The 15,873-nt window shown below is 51.3% G+C and overlaps 1 protein-coding gene across 2 annotated transcripts in view; it reads left to right on the top strand.

Annotated features, from left to right (window-relative positions):
* The first annotated feature begins 3,561 nt into the window (after positions 1–3,561).
* CRK (CRK proto-oncogene, adaptor protein) overlaps positions 3,562–15,873 on the top strand; it is a 35,101-nt gene continuing 22,789 nt past the window's right edge. For both annotated transcript variants that reach the window (XM_026449137.1, XM_026449136.1), the window contains exon 1: positions 3,562–4,033. In XM_026449137.1, coding sequence (XP_026304922.1) covers positions 3,793–4,033 — 241 coding nt within the window. In that variant the 5' untranslated portion in view covers positions 3,562–3,792. The remainder of the gene's footprint in view (positions 4,034–15,873) is intronic.

Here is a 15,873-nt window from a genome sequence, read left to right as displayed (position 1 = left end):
TTTTTTTTTTTTTTTTTCCTTGAGACAGAGTCTTGCTCTGTCCCCCAGGCTGGAGTGCAGTGGCACAATCTTGGCTCACTGCAACCTCCGCCTCCTGGGTTCAAGTGATTCTCCTGCCTCAGCTTCCCGAGTAGCTGGGACTACAGGTGCCCGCCACGCCTAATTTTTGTATTTTTGGTAGAAATGGTGTTTACCCAGTTGGCCAGGCTGGTCTCAAACTCCCGACTTCAAGTGATTCACCCGCCTTTGCCTCCCAAAGTGCTGGGGTTACAGGCGTAAGCCATCATGCCTGGCCTATTCTTCTTAAAAAAATTCTTTTTTGGTTGGGCGCAGTGGCTCACGCCTGTAATCCCAGCACTTTGGGAGGCTGAGGCAGGCGGATCACCTCAGGTCGGGAGTTCGAGATCAGCCTGACCAACATGAAGAAACCCCGTCTCTACTAAAATACAAAAAATTATACTGGCATGGTGGTGCATGCCTGTAATTCCAGCTACTTGGGAGACTGAGGCAGGAGAATCTCTTGAACTCAGGAGGCAGAGGTTGCAGTGAGCTGAGATCGTGCCATTGCACTCCAGCCTGGGCAACAGGAGCGAAATTCTGTCTCGAAAAACCAAAAAAAAATCTTTTTCTTGTAATTTCCATGTGCCCTAGGGAGGGGTCTTAGAGGGACTTCTTTGGAACAGGCAGTCTCTGGGTCAGGTCCAGAGCTCACAGACCAGCCAGAATTCACACTGGCATCGCTGCTTCTGCTGGTTCACTGTGCCAGGCTGTGACTAAGCCAGGGTCACGATGAGTCACCTACAGCAGGAAAAGTGCCGTTGTCCCTCCCAGGCCCCCACCCCGACTTCCCCAGAGCAGGGCCAAGGGTGTGTAGGTGAGTCCAGACGGGCTGTCCTATCCATTAGACCAGAATCCACAGCTGACTGCTTTTTTTTTTTTTGAGACGGAGTTTTGCTCTGTCGCCCAGGCTGGAGTGCAGTGGCCGGATCTCAGCTCACTGCAAGCTCTGCCTCCTGGGTTCACGCCATTCTCCTGCCTCAGCCTCCCGAGTAGCTGGGACTACAGGCGCCCGCCACCACACCCGGCTAATTTTTTGTATTTTTAGTAGAGACGGGGTTTCACTGTGTTAGCCAGGATGGTCTCGATCTCCTGACCTCTTGATCCACCCGCCTCGGCCTCCCAAAGTGCTGGGATTACAGGCGTGAGCCACCGTGCCCCACCTGACTGCTTTTTTAAAATGTAGATTTCTGCCACCCCTTCCTCCCACTTCCTATCTCAGAAGTTTGAGGGTACAGCAGAGTGACCACAGCTGTCTCTCCTTCCAGTATTTGAACCCTAGCTCCTCACTGTGCCAACATGTATCTCTGGACACGTTACTTAAACTCTCTAAGCTTCAGTTTTCTCTTCTGTATGATGGCGATACTTGTCAAATAAGGTTGCTGAGAGGATTAAATGAGATGATCCATATGAAGGCAGTCAGCACAGTGCCTGGCAGACGGTCATCTCTGAATAAATGTTAGCGGTCCTGAAACGCTTGTGGAGTACCTCGTAGACTAGCTGCTTGGCCTTTAAGGACATACACAGAACTGCACATGAAAAATTACAGTAAAATGGGTAAGAGCTGTCATGGGAATAATTTGCACGTACTGCTGTTGATGGAGAGGGAGTGATGGGGTGGTTAAGAAAGGGAAGACGGCCGGGCGCGGTGGCTCAAGCCTGTAATCCCAGCACTTTGGGAGGCCGAGGCAGGTGGATCACGAGGTCAGGAGACGGAGACCATCCTGGCGAACACGGTGAAACCCTGTCTCAACTAAAAATACGAACATTATTAGCTGGGCGAGGTGGCCGGCGTCTGTAGTCCCAGCTACTTGGGAGGCTAAGGCAGGGAGAATCACTTGAACCCGGAAGGTGGCGGTTGCAGTGAGCTGTGATGGCGCCACTGCACTCCAGCCTGGGCGACAGAGCAAGAATCCATCTGAAAAAAAGAAAAAAAGAGAGAGAGGGAGACTATGGCTCAATTTTATGCTCTGAGCTAACCTGGGAGTTTGAACACCTCAAGACTGTTAAACGTTTTACACAAGGTAGCAACACATTCAGATTTGTATACATATATATTTTTTTGAGACACGATCTCCCTCTGTCGCCCAGGCTGGAGTGTAATGGTGGGATCTCAGCTCACTGCAACCTCTGCCTCCCGGGTTCAAGCAATTCTCCTGCCTCATCCTCCTGAGTAGCTGGGATTACAGGCACCCGCTATCACGCCCAGCTAATTTTTGTATTAGCAGAGACACGGTTTCACCATATTGGTCAGCCTGGTCTCGAACTCCTGACCTCAGGTGATCCGCCTGCCTCAGCCTCCCAAAGTGTTGGGATTATAGGCGTGAGCCCCCGTGCCCGGCCAGATCTGTATTTTAGAAAACTCAGTGGGAGCTGTTTGCAGGGCAATTAGGGGCAGCCAGACGAAAGGGCACCAGCGAGCCGGAACACAGACCAGAGTGATCATGACTGCAGTGAGAGTAGGAGATGCCCCTGGCTACAATTTAGTGTTTAGAAGTATCTGGGCAGGTGACCCCAAAGCCTCAAGAGAGGAGAACTCTGTACTTCACGTGGCCTGGCACACTCTGCTCCCTTTGCTTTGAATGTCCATCCCCATTTGTCACTCAGCAGTCAACACATGCTACCTCCTCTGGGAAGCCCTCCTGGATTACTCCACAGACTGGATGGAGGGGCGCTCTGCTCTGTGTTCATGTCAGTTTCCCATGATAGCGTTTGTCAGCATTTGTCATCCTTTTGTCATACAGTTTCCTGGTTTCTCTCACTGGTGTATGAGTTCAAGGAGTGCAAGGCCCAGCCTCGATCACCTTTGCACCCGCAGTGCAGGTGGCGTGTCAATAACAATGTCCTGAATGAATCAATGAAAATGAGAACATCAGCCGGCCTGTGGAGAAGCTAAAGGAACGAGAAGAAACAGACCAACATGGCCGGGCGCGATGTTTCTCGCCTGTAATCCCATCACTTTGGGAGGCTGAGGCGGGTGGATCACCCGAGGTCAGGAGTTCGAGACCAGCCTGGCCAACATGGTGAAACCCCGTCTCTACTAAAAATACAAAAATTAGCCAGGCGTGGTGGCGCTCGCCTGTAGTCCCAGCTACTCGGGAGGCTGAGGCAGGAGAATTGCTTGAATCCGGGAGGCAGAGGCTGCGGTGAGCCGAGATCGCGCCACTGCACTCCAGCCTGGCAACAGAGTGAGACTCCGTCTGAAAAAACAAAAAAAGAAAAAGAAAAGAGAAACAGACGGACATCCCAGGAAGCCTGGCCGAGAACTGAGGCCCCGGCGCCACACGCATCTTTTCTCCTGCAATTGTGTCTGGGAACCACTGCCTAGAAGTTAGCCGTCCAGGAACGCGAGCCTGAGGCAGCACCGCGCGGTCGGCGGCGCAGGCGCACGTCTCTGCGGGAGGCGGCGAGGCCCCGCCCCCGGGCACTAGACCCCGCCTCCTATCCCCCTCAGCCCCCGGCCGGGCAGGGCGGCACCGCCCATGAGGCCGCATGCGCAGTGCGCGCGCGAGGGCGCATTGCCCTTCTCCCAATGGCGGGCCGCGGGCCCCTTCCCGGCAGCCTCCCTAGGGCAGGGAGCGCGTCATTTCCGGTGGGGAAGGCCCGCGGCTGCCGCCGCCATTTCGGGCGCTGCTGTGAAGCTGAAACCGGAGCCGGTCCGCTGGGCGGCGGGCGCCGGGGGCCGGAGGGGCGCGCGCGGCGGCGGCACCCCAGCGTTTAGGCGCGGAGGCAGCCATGGCGGGCAACTTCGACTCGGAGGAGCGGAGTAGCTGGTACTGGGGGCGGTTGAGTCGGCAGGAGGCGGTGGCGCTGCTGCAGGGCCAGCGGCACGGGGTGTTCCTGGTGCGGGACTCGAGCACCAGCCCCGGGGACTATGTGCTCAGCGTCTCAGAGAACTCGCGCGTCTCCCACTACATCATCAACAGCAGCGGCCCGCGCCCGCCAGTGCCACCGTCGCCCGCCCAACCTCCGCCCGGTGAGGGACTGACGGGACTGGGGGCCCTGGGCGGGGTGAGGGCCGCGGAACTCCCAGCCTGGCTGGCTGCTCCTCGAGAGCGGACCCTCGGGGTCGTGGGCAGAGGGCTGGGTGACCGTGGCAGGGGCCCGCCGGCTGCTCGGGCTCTTTCCTACCCGGGAAACAGGAGTGTGGGGGAGGAGGAGCCGCGGACCGAGGCCCCGGGGTGTGCCTGGGAAGGGCAGCCCCGGGGAAGGGGAACTGCTTCGGCCCCAGGGTGGGGCTGGCTCCCGGGCCAGGCGCAAGGGTAGGGCAGGGCAAGGCAACGTGGGGACAAAGAGCTGAGGGAGATGTTGGCACTGCGGGGGCATCACTTGGCAGCGGCGCCCAGAATGAATCCGATAATCCTACAAGTGGCTTTTAGGCTGGAAACGTTTCCTGCCGTGTTGGAGAGCCGGGTTTGGCGGTGCTCCCCTGGTGGCCTTTGGTAGGAAGTCACCACAAACTGGCCGGGAGGGATGGAGACACCCTCAGGAAACCGGTTAGTTTTTTCCTTTCTTGGGCATTTTTCCAAAATCCTTGTACCGTCCTCTTCCCCCGTGGAGGACGAAGGTGGTGAATTAAGTGATAGAAGAAAGCCTTCAGTGACCAGCCCAACCCAGTTTAAGGCGATGCCTGGCTGTGTGCAAGAGATCGAAGCGTCCCGAAGACTGTCCGCCGGTAGAGGGTTCTGGTTTTCAAAGTGTTTAGTGGAGGAAAGACATTTTATTGCAGAAAATAAACCAGAAGTGAGGCAGTGGAAACAGACCCTTCCCTGGAAGTGACTGGAACTTCATCTTCCTTGGACTTAAACATTGTCAGTGTGTACTTCAGGGCGTGACCTTGCTCAGTAAGATGGGGCTGTGGGCTGAGTCTTTCTGGATGTTGGGAACAGACTCTACGCCAAGAACATAAATTACCTGCGCCGGGTTTTCCTTGCCAGGGATCCCTGAGATTGACTGTCTTTCCGATGCCGTTGGAGTTGATTTGGGAGTGTTTTAAGGGAATAGATAGATGCCCTTAGTACTGGAGATTTGTGAGGTACCAAGTAATTCTGGGGTTCTCATTGTCTGTGTACCTGTTTAACAGCATTAGGAGTCCTCGTGCCTTCACACTGTTGGCAAGTCGAAGCTGTTTGTTCTGGGCCGCCGCTGAGACTGGGTTCAGAGTAGTCTCGTATGAATCAGGAGGCTCCTGAGCCATCCTCTGTAGACTTTCTCTTGTAGGATAGTTCAAATTTAGATTTACTCGCTCCGACCAGAAATAGAGAATTGAATAGGCAGTCTCTGTGTTGTTACCACATACCAAATTTTATTTTACTTTTTCCTGAGACGGAGTCTCGCTCTGTCGCCCATGCTGGAGCGCAGTAGCGCGATCTCGGCTTATGGCCCCCTTCACCTCCCCGTGGCTCCCGGGTTCAAGATTCTCCTGCCTCAGCCTCCCCAGTAGCTGGGATTACAGGCACCCGCCACCACAACCAGCTAATGTTGTATTTTTAGTAGAGACAAGGTTTCACCAGATTGGCCAGGCTGGTCTCAAACTCCTGACCTCAGGTGATCCACCCTCCCAAAGTGCTGGGATTACAGGTATGAGCCACCGCACCTGGTGAACACATACCAATTTTTTTCTTATTTTATTTATTTGTTTATTACTTATTTATTTATTTTGAGACGGAGTCTCTCTCTGTCACCCAGGCTGGAGTGCAGTGGCGCCATCTTGGCTCACTGCAGCCTCCGCCTTTTGGGTTCAAGTGATCTCCTGCTTCAGCCTCCTAAGTAGCTGGGATTACCAGTGCCTGTCACCATGCCCAGCTAATTTTTGTATTTTTAGTAGAGATGGGGTTTTACCAGGTTGGCCAGGTGGGTCTTGAACTCCTGACCTCAGGTGATCCACTCGCCTTTGCCCCTTCAAAGTGCTGGGTGGGTGTGAGCCACCGCACCCAGCTTTGTTTGTTTGAGGTGGAGTTTCGCTTTTGTTGCCCAGGCTGGAGTTCAGTGGTGCGATCTCAGCTCACTGCAATCTCTACGTCGTGGGTTCAAAGGATTCTCTTGCTTCAGCCTCCCTAGTAGCTGGGATTACAGGCACACGCCACCATGCCTGGCTAGTTTTTGTATTTTTAGTAGAGATGGGGTTTCGCCATGTTGACCAGGCTGGTCTGGAACTCCTGACCTCAGGTGATCTGCCCGCCTCAGCCTCCCAAAGTGCTGGGATTACAGGTGTGAGCCGCCACACCCAGCCCAACACATAACTACTTTTAAAAAATGAGTATAGGGTAGGCCGGGCGCGGTGGCTCAAGCCTGTAATCCCAGCACTTTGGGAGGCCGAGACGGGCGGATCACGAGGTCAGGAGATCGAGACCATCCTGGCTAACACGGTGAAACCCCGTCTCTACTAAAAAATACAAAAAACTAGCCGGGTGAGGTGGCGGGCGCCTGTAGTCCCAGCTACTCCGGAGGCTGAGGCAGGAGAAAGGCGTAAACCCGGGAGGCAGAGCTTGCAGTGAGCTGAGACCCGGCCACTGCACTCCAGCTCGGTCCACAGAGCAAGACTCCGTCTCAAAAAAAAAAAAAAAAAAAATGAGTATAGGGTCTATAAGTTCACAAATTATTATAGATCTTTCTCATTCTGGCCAGTTTAATGGTATTATGAGAGGGGAATATTGATGTACCTGTGTCGGCCCTGAACCAGATATATTCTGCTTTGATGCCACCTGCATGGTATCTGGGGTTTTGCATTATATGTAGTAACATAATGGCAAACTGTTACTGAAACTCACTTTTCAGCCTTTTGTTTGTGTTTGTTGGTTGCCAGAGTTGAAAATGGCAGCCGGCAGGTTTGTTAGGCTTGATATTTTTTCACATCTTAGCTTAACGATTTTTATATCTCAAGACTTACCTGGATAATGGAGCACCACCTTTTCAAAACAGATAAGAACTCAGTTCCTTGGCTCAGGAAAGAAGGTGGAGATTGCCAGCGTTTGTGGATGGGGTGTGGAAAATTCACGAGTATTGTGATAATTCTGCCATGTTGTACCCCATTTTCTACGATTCAGTTGCTGTCTTTTTCTCTCTTCTGAGACAGGGCCTTTGTCTCCCAAGCTGGAGTGCAGTGGCATGAACACAGCTCACTGCAGCCTTGACCTCCCGGGCTCAAACCATCCTCCCACTTTAGCCTCCTGAGTAGCTGGGACTACAGGCATATCCACCATGCCTGGTTAACTGTTTAACATTTTTTTGTGGAGATGAGGGGTTTCACTGTGTTGTTCAGGCTGGTCTGAAATTCTTGGTCTCAATAGATCCTCCGGCTTCAGACTCTCAAAGTGCTGGAATTGCAGGTGTGAGCCACTGTGCCTGGCCCAGTTGCTGTCTTTTTTGTTTTGTTTTTTTTGAGGCAGAGTTTTCACTCTTGTCTCCCACGCCGGAGTGCAATGGCGCGATATTGACTCACTGCAACCTCCATCTCCCAGGTTCAAGTGATTCTCCTGCCTCACCCTCCTGAGTAGCTGGAATTACAGAGGCCCACCACCATGCTCAGCTAATTTTTGTATTTTTTAGTAGAGATGGGGTTTTGCTATGTTGGCCAGGCTGGTCTGGATCTCCTGAACTCTGATGATCCACCCGCCTCGGCCTCCCAAAGTGCTGGGCCTGAGCCACCGCGCCCGGCCTGTCTGTATAACCTCAGAATTACTTTGTACCTCACAAATCTCAAGTGCTAAGTAGTGAATCTTTGTTCTCCCCCTCACCAAGTCCTTTTAAAGTCACACAGAGAAATGTCTTGAATTTTAGAGAGGCATATACAATATTAATAACTAATGTTTATTGACTGGTTATTCTGTGCCAGGTACTTCGCTTGAGTAGTTTATGTGCCTTATTTCACCTGCTGTCTAGGACAGTCTGGTGCGATAAGTAATATGATCTCCATTTATTAAAATATTCCTATTTTATACGGGAGGAAACACTCAAATTCAGTAACTTGCTTAAGGTCACACAGCTAGTAAATGACTTTCCGAAGTTGAACCTAGGCATTCTCACCTGAGAACGGACCCTTTTACGCTACACTGTATCAGAACTAGCCTCCTTTTGGGATCTCAGCAGTGCACGTGGAGGTCTGTATCCTCAATATCCTCAGTACTTTGCCTCTGCCCTGGAATCTAAGTCTTGGTGTTTTTTGTTTGTTTTGTTTTTTTGGACGGAGTTTCGCTCTTGTTGTCCCCCAGGCTGCTAGTGTGCAGTGGTGCAGTCTCGGCTCACTGAAACCTCCCCTTCCCTGGGTCAAGTGATTCTCCTGCCTCAGCCTCCCGAGTAGCTAGGATTACAGGCATGTGCCACCATGCCCCGCTAATTTTTTGTGTGTGTGTTTTTAGTAGACACAGGTTTCACTGTGTTGGCCAGGCTGGTCTCGAACTCCTGACCTCAGGTAATCTGCCCGTCTTGGCCTTGTGGTTTTTTTTTTTTCCCACTGTGTTGCTCAGACTGGAGTGCAGTGGCTGTTGACAGGCACAGTCATAGTACACTACAGCCCTTAACTTTGGGGCAGGCAGTCCTCCTGACTCAGGCTCTGAGTAGCTGGGACTACCAGCATGTACAGCTGCATCCAACCCAGGCTTTTTTAAAGACTAGAATTAAAGAATGGCAAGAAGAGGCTGGGTGCGGTGGCTCACGCCTGTAATCCCAGCACTTTGGGAGGCCAAGGCGGACGGATCATTTGAGGCCAGGAGTTAGAGACCAGCCTGGCCAACATGGTGAAACCCCATCTCTCCTAAAAAACACAAAAATTGGCCAGGCGCGGTGGCTCAAGCCTGTAATCCCAGCACTTTGGGAGGCCGAGACGGGCGGATCACGAGGTCAGGAGATCGAGACCATCCTGGCTAACACGGTGAAACCCCGTCTCTACTAAAAAATACAAAAAACTAGCCGGGCGAGGTGGCGGGCGCCTGTAGTCCCAGCTACTCGGGAGGCTGAGGCAGGAGAATGGCGTAAACCCGGGAGGCGGAGCTTGCAGTGAGCTGAGATCCGGCCACTGCACTCCAGCCTGGGCGACAGAGCGAGACTCCGTCTCAAAAAACAAAACAAAACAAAACAAAAATTAGCAGGGCGTGGTGGCATGTGCCTGTAATCCTGGCTACTGGAGAGATTGAGGCACGAGAATCGCTTGAACCCCGGAGGCGGAGGTTGCAGTGCGCCGAGATCATGCCACTGGCTTTATCATGCAGACAATACACATCTGCTATCTCAAGTCAATAATGAAGAAACTTTTTAAAATTGTTACTACTTTATTTTTTATTTTTGCGATGGAGTCTCGCTCTGTCGCCCAGGCTGGGATGCAGTGGGATGATCTCAGCTCAGCTGCAAACTCCCCTTCCCTGCTCAAGCTGTTCTCCTGCCTCAGCCTCCTGAGTAGCTGGGACTACAGGCGCATGCCACCACACCCAGCTAATTTTTTTGTTATTTTTAGTAGAGATGGGGTTTCACCATGTTGGGCAGGCTGGTCTCGATCTCCTGACCTCAAGTGATTTGCCTACCTTGGCCTCCCAAAGTGTTAGGATTACAGGCATGAGCCCCCGCACCCAGCTGGGTTTTATTTTCAAAGGCATGGGTACAGAATGGGCCAGGGATTCTCAGCCTTTTCTGTTGAACCTGTGTTTAACTTGTCCTCAGCTTGCATCGGCTTGCTGTGGTGTCATAGCTTGGAAGTTCCCTGAGGCCATAGGGAAGGGCTTGGTCAAGTCTCCTGGTCACATTCTGGCAGGTTGGGCTTCAAGATGGACCTCCTTGGAATGCTTGCAAGAAACTGGTTTTTTCCTCTTGGAATAGCTAAACGTTGACCAGTCGTCAGGTTGACAAAACTGAAGGAGTACGAGTTAGGAGAGTCGTTAGGAGCTTGAGCGGTGCAGCCTGGCTTTGGGCCTTATTTACCTACCACTTACTAATTGTGTAACTTTGGGCAAATTGTTTAACTTTTCTCTGCTTCAGTTTCCTCATCTGTGAAGGAGGGAAATAGTAATACTGACCTCAGGGTTGTAATGATATTCCATATTAAGTACTGGCATATTAAGTACTCCGTAAGCATTTTATATATATTTTAGTAATATAACTGTGAGGTGTGGGGGTTTTTGAAGCAAAATGGAAAACTCTTCTCATCTTTGATGAGAAGTGGCATCATGCATGCCACTCCAGAATGCATGGTGTGGATGGTAGGAACTGCTGAAACAGTTTGTCTTAGGGAGTAAGTGCCTGGGTGGGGTGCATCTTTTAAGTGTGAAAGGACCTTTGGTTCAGCTCATGGAAATAAGATGGTGGTTCCTGTTACCTGCTCATCCCAAAGGCTTCTACCCGTTGCCCTAGTGGGTGGAGGAGGGCATAAAACTTGCTTCATTTTCAAGGCGTGGGACAGAAGCTAGGATGTTAATAGTTTGTGATACCCCCTCAAGGTAGTGAAGAGTTACAGGCCAGGCTGGCCGCTGGGCCACGCCTCTTCTCTGGAGGTAGCATGAGACTGCCGATGTCCCATTGCTGCCTTTTTACACCTTCAGCTTCTGCTTCTCATTTGTTCATCTCGTCTTGGCAGTTCACAAACCTGACTCTCTTGTCTCACTCTCAATGTGTTAGTGGCCTTGTCTCCAGTGGTTCTGGAGAAGTACTTCAGTGAGAGCTACTTACAGATTTTAAACCAAAATAATTCCATGGTGAAGGGAGTAGGTTTATTTATTGCAGGACTTCCCCAAGTCTTTCCTGTGCTGATGTGAATTGTGAGTTTCCAAGAGAGGGTGCTGGTTTTCACACCTGTTTGACTGCAGAACCTTCCCCCACCATGGCCCTGTTGCTCAGGCTGGTGTGCAGTGGCTCCATCATTGCTCACTACAGGCTCACTGTATGACCCAGGCTAGGCTTGCACTCCTGGCCCCAAGAGATTTCTCCCAAAAGATTAATAAATCAGTTTTTAAAACACAGAAAAAATAAAGAGATCTTTCTGCCTCAGCCTCCCAAAGTGCTGAGATTACAGGTGTGAGCCACTGCACCTACCTGACCACAGAACTTTTGAGAAGCATCTTGAGATCCTACGGAATTTTCTCTGGGAAACGGTCCGGTGGGCTCTGGATTTGAGGGTGAATTGAAAATTGCTGAAGGAATTTGGAGGATTGGTTGCTTTTTATTGAGCACCTATAATGTATGAGCCACTTTTTCTTTTTGGGATGGTGTCTCGCTCTGTCACCCAGGCTGGAGTGCAGTGGCATATTCTTGGCCCATGGCGACCTTCGCCTCCCAGGTTCAAGCAGTCCTCCTGCCTCAGCCTCCCCAGTAGCTGGGACTATAAGCGTGCAACACCACGCCCAACTAATTTTTGCATTTTTAGTAGAAATGGGTTTTCACCATGTTGATCAGGCTAGTCTTAAACTCCTGACCTCAGGTGATCTGCCTGGCTCTGCCTCCCAAAGTGCTGGAATTACAGGCGTGAACCACCATGCCCAGTCTCTAGCCACTTTTAGGAACTTTATTAGATGGGTATTTGACCTCATTTTGCAGAGTTTGGGTGAGGCACACAGAAGTTAGATAACTCAGACAGCTAGGAAATGAGAGCCAGAATGCACCAAACCTGCAAAGGACCATCCTCATTCCCACCATTTTTAGAACGTTTTATTTGCTTAGGAAGCCATATATCTTCTCAGATGGAAGCCAGTGCTTGCCTTTTTTTTTTTCTTTTGGAGAGACTCTCACTGTGTTACCCAAGCTGGAATGCAGTGGCGCGATCTCTGCTCACCGCAAGCTCCGCCTCCTGGGTTCCCGCCATTGTCCTGCCTCAGCCACCTAAGTAACTGGGACTATAGGTGCCTACCACCACGCCTGCCTAATTTTTTGTATTTTTAGTAGAGACGGGGGGGTTTCACAGTGTTAGCCAGGATGGTCTCGATCTCCTGACCTCGTGATCTGCCTCCCTCAGCCTCCCAAATTGCTGGGATTACAGGCACGAGCCGCCGTGCCCGGCCAGCCAGTGGCCTTTTTAGCGTTTTGTATTGGTGGGTATTTAAGCAACCCCTGTGAATACCATAGGCAAAGAAGGAAGGGAGGGAGCAGGAATTGAGGAATGAAGGGAAAAGAGAGGGCCAGGTGTGGTGGCTCATACCTGTAATCCCAGCACTTTGGGAGGCTGAGGCTGCCGGATCACTTGAGGTCAGGAGTTTGAGACCAGCCTAGTCAACGTGGAAAAACCCTGTCTCTCCTAAAAATACAAAAATTAGCCAGGTGTGGTGTCGGGCGCCTATAATCCCAGCTACTCGGGAGGCTGAGGCAGGGAGAATTGCTGGAACCCGGGAGGTGGAGGGTGCAGTGAGCCAAGATCGCACCAGTGCACTCCAGCCTGAGCAACAGAGGGAGACCCCCGTCTCAAAAAAAAAAAAGAGAGAGAGAGAAAGTGCCGTGAGATCAAGGAGAGGCAGATAATCCAGTCGCGCGCTCTTGTAGTATCCTGGTAGCCGTGTCAGAAGTGATTGGGCCTAGTTTAGCCCACAGAGCCCTCAGGTGTTCTTCATGAAACCTTCAGGGAGGGAGTGGCCTCGTAAAACTGGTCATAACCTGAGGCTGGAAATGCTTAGAAGGCTTAGAAGTAACGGGTTGAGCAGGTACCGAGAAGCAGAGAGGATATCCCCTCCTTGCGTTGATTTTTACTTCTGTATGTGTGAATTCCTAACTCCACGTTCAAAATCCAACACAAGGTGATGTAGAACGAGTCATTGAGGTTTTCCAAGTCCTGGATAGCTATGAGAATCCTGTCATTGCTTCTGTTCTCTAGACTGGCTGACTGTGCCTCCTTCCTTTCCCGCCCTTCTGTTTCCTGCCTTTGGCTGTTTGTGGTTGGAAGGAAAGGAAAGAGAGAAAAGGAGCCGGAACACACAACTGTGGTGAGGTTTCGGCTTATCTGGCACTTAGGTGTGTTCTGTTCTCCTCCCTTCCTTCTGGAGTTTGGATCAATGAAGCTTGATGGCCCCCAGCAGTTCACAGAAACGGGCATTTCTCTGTGAAATTATTACATTGTCAGAGTAGAAAAATATAAGTAAAGTACATCAAAGGTTTTCCATGGCATTTTGCTTACATTTCTGTGTCTGTTGGGATCGCCAAACAAAAAGAAAGTCATAGTGAGCCCAGTTCACACTATGTGGCATTTGAACAAGAGGAGAATTGAACCTGCTTCCTCCCTTTGTGCCCGATGATCTGCCACGTTTTCTCTCACTCATCTTTCAGAGGGACTTGGCTTAATAGTCTTATGTGTTCCTTCCCCGCAAAATGCATTTCACTCAGCCTGCTGTGCTGACTGAGGAACCATAACAGTGGGTGGCAGGGGGTGGTTGCCTTCCTTCTTCGAGTGGAGCGAGTACCTTGGAAGTGTTCACGGATGGTCATAGTTGCTCACGGTGATTCTGTTGTATCTCAGGACACAGTGTGTTGTTGCTGCAACTGTCTTGTGCAGGAACGTAGCTCCAGGTGAAGGTGAGAGCTGGGTGGAGAGGTTGTCTTCCTAAGACGTGCTGCTTTCTCCTTGTTCACCAACCACACTGTGCTTGCTGGGTATCTCCAGCAGTGCTGTGAGCTGCTCTGAGCTTCTGCAGTCTAGGAGGGCGTTGTATTTAGCTTCTTTCCAGCACTTCAGAGTTACGCTCATTAAGAATAATATCTGGGCCGGGCGCGGTGGCTCAAGCCTGTAATCCCAGCACTTTGGGAGGCCGAGACGGGCGGATCACGAGGTCAGGAGATCAAGACCATCCTGGCTAATATGGTGAAACCTCGTCTCTACTAAAAAATACAAAAAGCTAGCCGGGCGAGGTGGCGGGCACCTGTAGTCCCAGCTACTTGGGAGGCTGAGGCAGGAGAATGGCGTAAACCCGGGAGGCGGAGCTTGCAGTGAGCTGAGATCCGGCCACTGCACTCCAGCCTGGGCGACAGAGTGAGACTCCGTCTCAAAAAAAAAAAAAAAAAAAAAAAAAGAATAATATCTGGCTGGGCGCGGTGGCTCATGCCTGTCATCCCAGCACTTTGGGAGGTTGAGGCGGGTGGATCACGAGGTCAAGAAATCGAGACCATCCTGGCTAACACGGTGAAACCCCATCTCTACTACAAATAAAAATATTAGCAACACTTACTGAACACTTAGCTGCCAACCACTGTCCCAGAAGTCCCAGAAAGACAACTAATGGAACACCTTGGCTTGTAGTTGGGTAAACCTTACCAAGGGAGCTTTTCTCCACCCAGGTGTGATCAGAAGCATTTCTAAGCCATGGGTGCTCAGGTGGCCTCCCTACCACTCTGCCCTGGAGTTTTCTTGACCAGGCAGTACTCAGTAGGTCCCTGTGCTCACACTGACGCTGTCCTTAACAGTTTCTCCATAGGCCTGAAAGATCATCCTGAATTCGCCTAATGGTGATAGGCAAGGTGGCAAGACTCTCCCTTGACTGCCAGACTTGAATAGGAATTACTATCCAGCAGTGATCCTCCTCAGTAAAGAGAATCTCCAGGATATAGCACTCCCTGCCTGCTACAGTCATTACCAAAATCATCTCCCCGGTCCTGTACTCGCAACTTTTGCGATCACCCTCTTGGTGCATGAGGAATGTTTGCCATAGAGAAAAGTCCTGGCACTCGCACCCCTTTCAGTGCCTTAAATTGGAGAGACAGCCAGTATTCCCGAGTCTGGGCTGTTCACTGTTTTACGCTGACAGCCGTGAATTCCACAGGTGGACTTTGGGTAATCTGGGAAGTGTGCGGCTCTCCTTCAGACGGTCTCATCATGCATTTGGATGGAAAGAGTACTCATCAGTACTCATTCTACCCGCAGGACTTTTCATTCGCTTCCAGAGTTAACATTGTGTCTTTTTACCTCCCTCCAATAGTGGAATTAATTTTAAATGTACAGTTTCTGATCATACTGGAAGAATTGCGGTTTTTTCTTTTTTTTTAATAGAGACAGGCTCTCGCTCTGTTTACCCAGGCTTGGAGGGCAGTGGCACAATCCTGACTCACTGCAGGCTCCGCCTCCCAGGCCAATCAATCCTCGCACCTCAGCCTCTGAAGTAGCTGGGACTAAAGGTGTGCACCACCCTGCCTCGCCTTTGTTTTTTTTTTTTTTCCCCAGCTACCCAGGAGTCTGAAGCAGGAGGATGACTCCAGGCCAGGAGTGTAAGGCCATGGTGTGCAGTGGTGGTGTCTGCGCATAGCTACTGGAGTTTATCCTGGGCAGCAAAAACCTGCCTTTCAAAATTAACAAGGCCAGGCAGGGTGGCTCATGCCTGTAATCACAACACTTTGGGAGGCCAAGGGGGAAGAGGATTACTTTGAGCTCAGGAGATCAAGACCTGCCTGGGAGACATGACAAAACCCTGTTATTTAAGAAAATAGGCCGGACGTGGTGGCTCATGCCTGTAATCCCAGGCCTTTGGGAGGCCGAGGCGGGCGGATCATGATGTCAGGACATCCAGACCATCCTGGCTAACATGGTGAAACCCCTCTCTGCTAAAAATACAAAAAATTGAGGGCCGGGCGCGGTGGCTCAAGCCTGTAATCCCAGCACTTTGGGAGGCCGAGACGGGCGGATCACGAGGTCAGGAGATCGAGACTATCCTGGCTAACACGGTGAAACCCCGTCTCTACTAAAAATACAAAAAATTAGCCGGGCGAGGTGGCCGGCGCCTGTGGTCCCAGCTACTCGGGAGGCTGAGGCAGGAGAATGGCGTGAACCCGGGAGGTGGAGGTTGCAGTGAGCTGAGATCCGGCCACTGCACTCCAGCCTAGGCGACAGAGCAAGACTCCGTCTCAAAAAAAAAAAAAAAAAAAAAA

This window comes from Piliocolobus tephrosceles, chromosome 16 (assembly GCF_002776525.5).
Source record: "Piliocolobus tephrosceles isolate RC106 chromosome 16, ASM277652v3, whole genome shotgun sequence".
Taxonomy (NCBI): domain Eukaryota; kingdom Metazoa; phylum Chordata; class Mammalia; order Primates; family Cercopithecidae; genus Piliocolobus; species Piliocolobus tephrosceles.
Note: the sequence above shows the minus strand (reverse complement) of the source record. Positions and strands in the feature narration are given on the sequence as shown.